Source organism: Pinus tabuliformis, chromosome 7 (genome assembly GCF_031772625.1).
Source record: "Pinus tabuliformis cultivar Carrire ecotype Pingquan chromosome 7, CPIR1, whole genome shotgun sequence".
NCBI lineage: Eukaryota > Viridiplantae > Streptophyta > Pinopsida > Pinales > Pinaceae > Pinus > Pinus tabuliformis.
This window is the reverse complement of record NC_142293.1, coordinates 107,732,359-107,745,192: the sequence shown is the minus strand read 5'-3', so window position 1 is coordinate 107,745,192 and position 12,834 is coordinate 107,732,359. Positions and strand designations below refer to the sequence as shown.

General features: G+C 33.3%; 1 protein-coding gene across 1 annotated transcript; it reads left to right on the top strand.

Annotated features, from left to right (window-relative positions):
• Positions 1-7,135: 7,135 nt before the first annotated feature.
• Positions 7,136-12,592, top strand: LOC149245517 (putative disease resistance protein At5g47280). The gene is made up of 5 exons (XM_089439004.1): positions 7,136-7,652; positions 9,400-9,809; positions 10,370-10,725; positions 10,823-11,035; positions 11,755-12,592. Exons 1-5 carry the CDS (start codon positions 7,136-7,138, stop codon positions 12,590-12,592), a joined length of 2,334 nt encoding a protein of 777 aa, XP_089295130.1.
• Positions 12,593-12,834: the final 242 nt, after the last annotated feature.

Below are 12,834 nucleotides of genomic sequence, written 5' to 3'. Positions count from 1 at the left end.
TAATGACTGTAAATGGAAGGGGATATGGAAATGAGTTTGATCATGGTGTTGGGTCTAGCAAGCTGGAGATGGGACAAGATATTAGCTTGTTCAGGTCATCTATAATTGATAAAGAAACCACTGGATGAGAAGGAAACTTGGAAAAAATTAAAGTTGGAGTTCAAATGAGTGGAGATCTGGTTGTTGTGTTATTGTTTTTGTTTGTAAATAGTGGCCAAAATTCATGTTGGGTAGAGATAGAGAAATATGATGTTTGGTTAATATGAAAGTTATTTTTATGTCTTGGAATCATGGATAAAATTATTGTGCCTTATTGAGCCTAGCTAACTCAATTTAGGTAAAGTTATTTTGTTATAATTCACGACTCTAACAAATGATGACAGGTTAAGCATGGAGTTCCAAGATTTAATTGACAAAGAAAAAGATGCCCAAGATGTTAAATGAGCATCAACCATGATTAAATGTTGATGGACAACTAGGTGAAAGTTAGTGTGAGTTTGTTTGTGTTTGTGGAATAGACTCTATTATGTTGTAATGTGAATCACATGTGTAAGCAAGTCTGGGATGTTTTTTAGTGGTCTTTGTAATGTATGTACCTGGTAACTCGAAAAGTTGGAGTTGTGTTGTAAGACTTGTAAGGCATTTGTACCCCATATAATTCATGGTAATCTAAAAACCACTTTGTATTTGCAGTGTCGGTTTTTGGTAAGCCAGAAACCACATGTAAGAGTGAAGTGGGAAAGAGATTCATGTTGGCATGGTTTAGGGTTAGCCGAGAAAACCCGTGGCCTAGTTGAGTCGGGTCCTTGGTGAGCCTTAGTGGCTGGAGTGCCCTAGTGGCAGGCTTGTAGCCTAGAGTGGCTAAAGTGCCCTAGTGGCAGGCTTGTAGCCTAGAGTGGCTAGAGTGCCCTAGTGGCAGATTTGTGGCCTAGAGCGACTATGGTGAGCCTTCGAGGCTATGTTAGAGCCTTCATGGTTGAGTTGAGCCTTGGTGGTTGTGTTTAGCCTTGGTAGCTGAGAGCCTTTGGTGGCATGGTTGAGGGTGATCCAATAAAACCCAAAGCATGGTTACAGGTAATTCGATAAAACACATGATGATGGAGGTGGGTTTACATTTATAAGTACATGTGTGCAGTTATAATGGTTGAAAGAACCATGTATGTGAAGGACATCCTACAAGACTGGCAGTTGCAACAGTTAGTACCCATGCATTCTGGTGGATGGTTGCTCCTTTATATGGACGTCAACATATTATTTTGTTATGTTTGACCACAATTAGACTTTTCAGATTGATAATGAGACAAGTACTCATTAAGGGGGTGTGTTGGAATATTAATTCCTACATGTCTCAGTTGTGACTTTCTATGTAAAGGGTCTGTTCCTAGTCTATAGGAGTGGTTTCCCTATTTTGGTGTGTGGTTGAGATATTCTCTCAACCAACTGATTGTGTGTCCAAGATAGCTTCCCTATCTTGAGACAACACTTCCTGTATATATGTAATATCATATTTGATTAATAATGGAGACAAATTTCCCATATGGAATTTTAACATCTCTTTCAATGAACGCAATATTTGTGTTATTAGTGGACCTCTAAGATGGTGAGCCTCTGGTTGAGGTTACTTATTTCTCAACCAAAATATTTTTTAAAAAGGGTATTCAATTCCATAGGGATCTCTACAATGCAATTTGGAAAGTAGAAGACTTAAGATACACTATAAACAAAATTCGATATGAACATCCGATATGGAGTAATAATTAAAAAATTATTTAGGACCTAATACGAACCAATACATTTTTGAAACCCAACATGCCATGGTTGCATGATTCTTGAAGAATTAGAGGAAGATCGAAAGGAAATGTTTCAAGAAATCTAAGTCAAACAATGGATACAAGCAGCTATCCTCTATACTTGAAATGGATGCCAAGTTGAACAAAGTTTGGAGAATCGAGTCATAGGAGAAAAACTACTATACTAGTTGAAATTTATTTATAATAAGTAGCTTAGAAAATCAAAAAGTAGTGTTTTTTTGTCCTTAATCCACAATTTCCTACATATTACTCAACACTTGAAATACTTAGGGGTCCCTTAGTGTAAGTGCCATATATATAGGAAAAATGAAACCCTCAAACACATTATAAGGTATTGAAAATATGCCTAATTTTCTTGGAATTGGTCTTTCTTTGGCACTAACTACTCCCTTTGAGTATTACTTAAAATTTATCCCTTGTAGGGGATTCTCTCCCATAGGTTGTGGAATTTAATACACCACAGAAGTAGGTTGATGTAATTGATATTTTATATCATCTTTGAAAATCAATGATTGATGCATTTTTGCAAATCCATGGCAGAATACAAAGTTTACATAACAATATGACTCCCTAATCCATGCCCATCTATGTTTATATATCTAGGTGCAAATACGCAAGGTGGAAATGGATGTGGTCCATTTGCATGAGCTTATGGAATAGACTACACAATTGCAGCGTGTACCATGAGCAAAGTGGCTCTTGAAGAGAAAAATTTAGCTCATTGTAACTTTTAAGGGATCATTGTCCTCATCATAGGACAACATGAGTAGTAAGAGAGCATCAAGAAAGATGAAAGAGGAATTGGCTTTCAAGTAAGACTCATAAAATCCTTTGGTTTGATGTGTTCTTGACTATACATATGGCCATATATAAACTATAATATTCTAATAAACAATGAAGAGACCAATAATAAATAGAAATCATTTATCACTAAATACTACACCTAAAATAAAACCCTCTTCCTGCTCTAAGTTTAATTCCAATAATCTAATTTTGTAATCATATGTAACAACATATTTATTTATAATTCTTAGTTTCTATCCATAATAAGTCTTAATGAGTTACAACTAAATTCATTATCCTTAATAATTTATTTTACATTACAAAATTGTAATTGATTTCCCAACAATTTCTTTTCTATTTTATAAAATAAATTTATTCTCAACCTCGTATATTAAAAACATATTCAGTTTATCTTCTTCCTTAGTATACCCATATATAATTATTATCTCATTAACTACTTAACCCTTCTCCCAAAAACATATTCCGTTTATCTTCTTCCTTAATCTACCCATATATAATTATTTCATCTCATTGAATACTTAGCCCTTCTCCCAAAGAAAAGTGCATATAAAATAAAATATGCAATATATATTTATAATTCTGGTTTTCAATCCATAACATTTATGAATTATAACTAAATTCATTATCCTTAACAGTTATTTTATGAGGTTGTAGTTGATTTCCCAACGATTTCTTTTCTATTCTATAAAATAAATTTATTCTCAACATTTTATATTAAAAGCATATTCACTTTATCTTCCCACCCATATATAATTACTTCAATATTATTAAATACCGAGCCCTGCTCCCCAAGAAAGTACATATAAAATAAAATATCCAATGTTTCAGTATGGTATTTATGTATCATTGTCGTTTACTTTGAACAAGCATCCTCTTTACGTGCAAGAGAAGAGCCTTGTATTCCTTTCATACGGCATGAACCATTTTTCTCTACTTGTATCTGCGACGAAGTTCCATTAGAAAAAGCAAGGATAATGCGTTAGCAATTTTTAAAAGATACGCGTTGAGAAATTTTCTCATTGAAGGTTAATGGCATTAGCCATTGATAGTTACATACATGTTTTCCATTTACTGTTTCTGGTATTCAGTGTAAGTTACATGTTTCTCATTGAAGGTTAATGGCATTAGCCATTAATAGTTACATACATGTTTTCCATTTACTCTTTCTGGTATTCAGTGTAAGTTACATGTTTTTCATTTGCTGTTTCTGGTATTCCGTGTACATGTGAAGCAAATTTGTAACCTTCATTTTTAAACAAATGTACAGTTTAAAATGTATAGTGTTCGGTTAAATTTCATAGAAATTTATCTAATCCTTCATTAGGTCTAACCACAAAAATTTGTCCTCGTTAATACTCCTCTTTCTAGATACTCTTGATGACTATTCAACAATCTATATGCTTCATAATTTTTTATTTAGATTATATATTAGAAATATTTAATAAAATATAACAAATTCAATTGTATTTAGATTTTATATGACAAATATCTAATAAAATATAATAAAGTCAACAAATATTTTTATTTAGATTATATATTAGAAATATTTAATAAAATATGACAAATTCAATTGTATTTAAATTGTATATTATAAATATCTAATAAAATATTATAAAGTTAACAATTAAATTTTATCTAGATTAGAAATTAGTAGCTTACTCATGGATTCAGCAACAATGAAAAAGGTTAACCTATTTGGGAATCTCCGGATCCAAATTAGGTCAAGCACTGTATGACTGATTTTTCTGCTTTTCTTGGCTTGAATAAATATATAGTAAAGTTAACAATTAAATTTTATCTAATTATTTCTCGATGGGTGATATCAAATGTGAATGGAAGTCTATAACAAGGGGTATTTACTCCCCTGCTCATGCCTAACGAGCATTGAAGAAGCATGTCCTATAAGTGCCTTAGGATTGGCACCAAGAGATGGTTCTAGAAGTTGTAGGCATTGCAAGAGTTCTCGACGGCCTTTTGGAGTGTTTTCTATGCAAGGTGATGGGAGTTCGGGTAGTAGACAAAGTTGTTGATTCGGGTGCGCAAGGTGGCCCTTTTCCTTTGTCATCCTAGACCCTTCAAGATGTGACGACAGGGGAAGAATTACAATCAGCTTGGAAGTGAGTGATCTGGTCACTGAGAGGATCCCATGCTCGTGGTCATGGGTGACGCCTTCGTGTGCAAGCTTTGAAGCTCAATGGGGAAGGCAACGCTTGAGATAGGGAACCAAGGAACCTTTACCAAAACTCTAGTATCTTTTTAAGATTTCCAAGTAACTTTCCTCTTTTTAACTATCATTTTAGCCCTGATTTTCATTGTCAGTAAGTCTGTTGGTGTACCCATTAAGGTAGTAGTGTGGTTCTTGGTTGTTATGTTTGTATTTGTTGTGGATTTTGGGAAGAGAGGGCTAAACCCTTCTCAAGTTATGCGGGAAGAAATTGTGATTAAACCTTGAGGAATTTACAACTCTCCAACCAATTTTTTTACCTTGTTTCCCCATATGTTTCTAAATTGTGGTCTTCCATCTAGGTGAGGCTTTATCTTCATAGAGTTTTGGGTGAATTGGATTGACATACATTGATGTCTTGTTTCCTCTTTTGAACATTTCAATTTCAAGGGGACTCATGGTCTCTCTAGACTAGGTGTGGGTGGTTGTGATTTTAGAATTGGAAAATCATTTGTGCAAGGGTACACCTGAACTTGTCCCTCTCATCCTATCATGTAGTGCTATTGTCGCTTTGGTTTTGGGCTCACCCGCTAGTGCTGGATTAATTGGGAGAACTAGTACAAGTGGGGTTGGACATAGGTTGGGTATAGAAAAAGTGCCACCCCAGACACCATGCAACATCAAAGGGGTCACGCACGCCAAGGTGGTGGAGCAAGAGGACCCGTAGCAAAAAAAAAAAGTGGAGTTGAGAGATCTAGGTGAGGAGTTAGACTAGCAAGTTGTCCACTCCTCGTGAAGAATAGAGTTTGCTCCACCATTTGATACGCTAGAAAACCACCTTCACCAAGTTACTCAGCTACTGGAACAAATTTCTCAAGACCACCATGATGACCATAATGAGATCGTCGACTTTATGAATGATCTTCAACACAATCGATGGCATATGATGGATTGTCGGGTTGCCTTGTGTCAGATTCAAAAAAGAATTATAAAGAGGTTGGATCACTTGAGGGAAAGATGGAGCATAATGAGGGACATGTGCACGAAACTTTTCATCTGCATCCGCCACTAGGAAACAACCTAGATGTTCTGGAAAACCCTATAGTTCAAGGATGAAATTTGGATGTTTGTTTGTTCTTGGGACATTTTGGTTGTATTGGTTTATGTTGCGCCAATTTGCACAATGCGGGGCTCCGTGATTCTCGCTGGGTTTTCAATATAAAATCAGTGACATAATGTAAATATGCTGCCTCAACAATTCTCACAAATGAAATTGCAGCATGTCTTCCTGCTGTTTCACATAGATATGATTTCGATCACGTATTTTGAACTCTATATTTTCTCAATATAACTATTTTGATTTTTCTTTCTGGAAAAATATGTGGTCTGATTTTGTTTATTCTTAACTATATTTTTCCTCTATTACTTTTTGGCCAATAAGTCCAATAAAAATGATGCTGGAAGTTCTTTAGTTATAAACCCATCAGGATGAACATATATCATAAACTAAAAAAACTATATTTATAAAAAAAATTGATAAAAAAAGTTAATAAATTATATATTAGAAATATTTAGTAAATACAGAGCAAAGTCCACCATTAATTTTCTTTAACTGCATATGAATTAAGTTTAAAAATTCTTATCCTTAAACACGGAACAAAATTAACCATTAAGTATTTCTTTTGTTACCTTAAACAATCAAATTCATACAAATTCAAAAAAAATTATGGTTCAAGAACCCTTTATAAATCCAATGAATCTAGACTATCATTGACTTAGTTAGAGGGTATACACATAGCTAGAAGTAATAAAAAAGGGAGGGAGGAAATTAATTTTCTACAATTGAGAAGTCTCGTCTGATTTGTTTAGAAATTGCATTTGCTATTGTACGCTGCCTACCCTTATTGAATCACTGCCTGTATGGATGACTTCACAAAATAATAAGTCGCATGGAACAATTCCAAGGCAGATCTGTGTCCCTGCTAGTTCCTTGAAATTGTTACCACATTATATGATTATAAAAGTTTCATTCCCTTCCCTTCTCTATTACATGTTTATGTCGAAGAGGAGGGAGAAAACTAGATTTTCTAGTAAGGACGTAGTTATATTGAAGCGATAAATTCTACTTGTTTTCGAATTGCTTTCTCTGTATTTTTTGAGACATTGCGCTGAATTGTTTTTCCTGCCCACTAGCCTCTAGCATAGGATGGACAGATTTGACTGCAAGAAGTCGTGCAGCAGATTAGATGCGCTGCTCACAGGCCTTATTCAAACAACTCAGCAGATGTGTTTATTGGAGATTGTAAAGCCTCAAAATGAGCAAAATCCTATGTACGAGGAGTTCTTGAAAATCCTTATGAAGGGCGTTGAATTGGTAAAAAAGTGTGAAAAGAGCAGCCCTTTCAATATCTTTCAGATCCTCAGATATGGCTCTCAAATTCGCCAACTCGAGAAGGAGATCTCTGACTTCCTTCAATATCAGATGCCTGTCAGCATGCTCCTTGATGTGAAGAATCTCATAACAGAGCTGGAGAGTCTAGGCCATCTTTACCATTCCGGGTCAACGGATGAGAGCAAATTGAATGAAATAATCTTTAAACACGTGTCCCAGTTGACCAATGATCCCCATGAGAATGCCATGATACTTCAACAAATGGGTGTGGATGATATGTTTGATGGATCTTCATATGAGCCTCCTTGCAATTATGATGGGTTACTCAAGTCGGATTTTGTAGTTGGCATGGAAAAAAATATTTGGAATTTGAAGAGGATGCTGCTCCAGAAAGACGTTTCTGTTGTTGGGGTGCACGGCATGGGAGGCCTCGGCAAAACAACCATGGCACTGGCCCTCTGCAACGACCAAGAAATTAAAGGTGATTTGGTTTTTAGAAGTCAAATCATTTTTATCTCAGCAGCACTTTTTTCTTCCTTCTTTTTCCCTAGTTTTCATTGTTTTAATGTTTTTAAACTAATTAATTTCTGTAATAAAAAAATGGATATGGCATAGTTTTTAAATACTGGCATCTAATTATATTAATAAAATCGTTTACAGTCATTTTTCATCTTTTATATATTAATGAATATCATTAAATAATAAAAAATAACAAATATCATCTGATAATAAAAAATAACAAATATTGACATATATTATCTAAGGTATCAATGTGATTGTGTTAATCAAAGTACTCTTTGCCCATAAAATACAAACATGCATAATAACATATATAATATTCAACAATAGGGTATTAAAAAGGTTTTCCATTACAAAATCCTATGAACATTTGCGTTAACATGTAGGATTTCTATTTGTATTTTTATGTGTAGTGTCTTAATAAAATTGATATAAGTTTTTGTTTTTTTAGTTTTTTATTTTATATTTAGAATTGATAATTGATTAGGATTATTTTGACCAAAGTGGAGGTTTAAATTTGGTTTGTTATCACGATAATTCTTAAGCTACTCAACAACTCAAAATACTACACCTAATAGGTAATTTATGACTTAGCAAGGACCAAAACATAGGGAGATAATCCTACGAGGGGTACCACTCATGGGGATGTGTACCCTTCTAGGCTTAGCATAACGAGCTAGAGTCTCATCTATGATTTGAATCTAGGTGGGGAGAGTGCAAAAACTACCTCCCAACACCTTTTGTAACATGACCTAAGAAAGTAGCATTAATGGGATGAAAACTTAGACATTTCAAATAGTTTGCACTCTTTTATGTCAAAAATGTTTCTCATTATTGAAATTTTACTAATTATAGTTATAAAACTTGTTAAAGGGGAGTTATAGGGCCAACATATTTCAACTTCTTCTAAGAAGAGAACCATAAAATAATGGAAGTTGGCATAACCTTGTTTCACCTTTTCATAACTTATAGATGCTAGCACATTAAGGGTTATTGAGCATCTTGCCAAAATCTTCAGAGTTAGAAGATCAAAGCCATCTTCAAAGTAGTCTCAAAATTAACCTTAATCAACCAAAAAATAATCCAACCCACCTTAATAGCCATTTGGGTTTATTGGAAGTATAATTGTTTTGTTATCTTCAAAGTAGTCTCAAAATTAATCTTAATCAACCAAAAAATAACCAAGCTACCTCAATGGCCATTTGGGCTTCTTAGATGTATAATTGGTTGGCTAATTTAATTATTTGATTAGTTATTTAATTATCTTATTAGAAAACAAGAAATATTTTAGGAAAATGGGTTATATGGACATTCCATATAGTTTGGGTTTTAGAAAGACTTTTGTTGTTATCCTTTCACTTAAACCCTAATTATTATTGATGTTTCTTTCAATTTTAATTTAATTTGATTTAGTTACAAAGTGTATTATAAATTGGATATCATTTAATAATATCAAATGAACCCTAACAACATAAGCTTTATATAATAAGTAGTCCCAGATGAATAAATTTGGATTTTAATGGTAGTCAAATTCGCTTCAATAATCATCTTTATAGTGAAAGGTTAGGATGGATATTGGAAAATGTGGAAATTATGTTATAAACTATCAACGTTAAGCACTTGAGTGTTTTTTTTTAACTTCTTAAAAACTTATTCATGTATAGATTATGGGGTTTTTATCTAATCACTTGTTTTTTTATGTATGTTAGGGTTTTTTCAAAATAATATAATTTTCCTCACTGTCTCACAATTCCCAAATTTGAAAGGAATTTTAGAGACTATGTGGCAGAAGATTACTCATATGAAGAATCCTAAATTTCAAAATGTGGAGGAAGCACATAGACAACTACAACAATTTCTAGAAAGGCAAGACAAACCAACTTTAGTGGTGTTGGATGATGTTTGGTCTAGGGAAAACTTGGAAGAATTGTTATTTAAAGGGGATAAACATAAGACCCTTGTGACAACTCGAGATAATTCTATAATGCACAGTGAGACCTCTACTCAACTTTATGGAATGCCATTATTGGATGATGCAGATGCTTTGTCCCTTTTTTGCTTGTGGGCTTTTGGACAAAGATCAATTCCAAGTATTGCAGATGAACATCTAGTCAAACAGGTATGCAATTGATAACAATGTAATGTTATTTATATTTTGCATATCATTGTGTCAAGAGTTTGGTGTAATTTTGATTGGATTTAGTAATTGCAATATACACCATCATTACAAACACCCCTAATTATAAGCTATAACCATGAAATTTCATTCCAAAATTAATACTTCATTTAAAGTATGGAATAAAGTTGAAGAGAAGAGATAATAGGCATATACTCATTATCCTTCAATAGTATCATTAATTTCAAAAAGTCTCAAAACATTTCATATTCCTAAGCCATGAAAAGAACTTATGAATGAATTTTAAGCTTCCTAGGAAATGGATTCATGTTTTCAAAAACAAAAATATGAATTTGATTGGTTTTCCAGTTATACAATTTTGACTTACTTTTATTAATGTATGTCTCAAAACATTTCATATTCCTAAGCCATGAAAAAGAACTTATGAACGAATTTTAAGCTTCCTAGGAAATGGATCCATGTTTTCAAAAACAAAAATATAAATTTGATTGGTTTTCTACTTATAGAATTTTGACTTATTGTTATTAATGTATGATTAATAGGTCAAAGCAAAATGTAAAGGACTACCACTTGCTCTAAAGGTGATTGGAAGCTCTTTGCATGGTGAACCTCGCCCAACATGGGAGAGTGCTAACAACAAGCTTCTAAATGGGGAACCAATATCAAATTATCACAAACAAGGACTTCTTATGTGCTTGCAAACTAGTATTGATGCCCTAGATCAGGAAGTCCAAGAATGCTTCTTAGACCTAGGGTCATTTCCAAATGATAGGAAAATATCTGTGGATGCGTTATTGGACATTTGGGTTTATGTGCGAAAGATGGAATTCAAAGATGCTTTTGTCATCTTATTAGAACTTGCAAGCAGAAATCTATTAAATTTAATGAATAATTTCCAGTAAGTTCCTTCTCTTTTGCTTGTTGTGCTCAAATTTTTTGATCTTGTCTTCCTTTGGCTTACATATTTTGTTTTTTTTGGTAATTGGGACAAATAGGTGTCAATCAATCAATTATGAAAGTGCCTCTAAGCTATACTTTTCTCAACATGACGTGATGCATGACTTGGCCCTATACTTGGCCTCCCAAGGTAATATACTTCATAGGAAGAGGTTGTTCGTGCCTAAAAAGGAGAAACATTTTACAAGAAAGTGGGAGCTTCTCAAGGATCAAACTATTAATGCTCAAGTAGTTTCTATTCACACTGGTAAGTTTGTTTACTAGCTTTGGTTGAAGTGTACACACTTTCTTTCTCTAAATTAGAGTAAACAAATTTTGTATTGGGGTTAGTTACTTCTTCTCTCTAGTCTTTTGTGTTTCATGATAACCAATAAGTTTGATAAAAAGTGATTATGTCATGAATTATGCCTAGAAACTAGAGATTCTAAATCTACATTATATAATTACCAAATTATTATAAAATATTTACTAATTATTTAACCTTTAATGTCATTTGTCTTACCCCAAAAATGTAAATGAACTAGTTATTAATTTACATATTATACATTTTTATTCTAATTTTGTTTTATAGAAAAATGTACTCTAGTTTTTTTACTTGAGTGACAAACAATCAACTTCAAGGAAAACTATATATTTCCATCTAGAATCACCATATTCCCCATCTTCAAAGAAATGTAATATTAAGTTCATAATATTTTTCATGCATGTCATAATTGAATCAAATACTACATCCAATAGGTTATCACTGTGTGATATGCATACATTAAACACATACATGTGTGTTATAGGTAAATCACATATTACATCTAATAATGTATCACTATGTGATATACATGCATTTATCACATATTAGTCCTCAGGTTTTGCTTTGATACAAACTCTCTTTAAAAAGATAAGTAATTATTTCATAACTTGTGTCTAGTAATCTATAATTCTAATTTAACATTGCGGTGTGGTTCATTTATGTAAGTTGCATGCAAGAGAATCAATGGTGTGAGATGAAATTTTGTGATACCGAGGCTTTGGTGTTACACTTTTCTACGAGCGAATATTCTCTTCCATCATTCTTGAGATATATGAAAAAACTAAAAGTTCTCATAATATCTAATTATGGATGCAAAAGGGCCATTGTGAATGGTCTATCACTTTTATCTTCTCTCACTCAACTTAAGACTATTCACCTAGAGAGGTTGATTGTGCCCCGATTTCAAGAGAAAATGAAAGTGTTACATAACTTAGAGAAGATATCTTTGAACACATGTGAAGGGCTTGGAAATGTGGCAAATTTCAGCAACACAGATTCAAGCATAAAGCTTCCCATAATGTTGGATTTTAAGTTGGATCATTGTTTTGATTTGGAGGAGTTACCCCTAGGAATTTGTGACATGACTTCAATTCAAAGGTGGTCTATCACTAACTGTCATCTTCTTCAAAAGTTACCTAACGACATAGGAAAGCTCAAAACTTTAAGAATGTTGATATTATCTGCATGTTTAGGACTAAAAGAGCTTCCATCCTCTATTGGAAAACTTGGGAAGTTGGAATATCTTGATATTTCATTGTGTGAGTACTTAGAAGAACTCCCTGAGGAAACAGGACAACTAAGAAAACTCAAGGAGCTTGACATGAGAGAATGTTCTCGGTTGAGAAAATTGCCTAAATCAGTTGGAGGGTTGATATCTCTAAAACATGTTACATGTGATGAGAATATTGGGATGCAATGGGAACATGTCAAGAGTGTTTCCATCATGGATCTTCAGGTTAATGTGGTACAAGAACAATTTAGCTTAGATTGGCTAGATACTTGACATGATAACAAGACAAGATGCAAATGTAAGTAGATTGATATTAGACCAAGTTATATTTTTCCATCATTTTCTAGTTGCTCCAATTTATTGGCCATTTGGGTTTGGCAAGTCATAGCCTCAACAGTTGGGAGTTGATGAATTATTTGTTAGTGGATTGTAAATTAGGGGGTTAATTTGTTAAAGGTTTAGTGTATTAGCATTGTAATTTCTCAGGTTCAATATAACTAGTTGTTAAATAAATA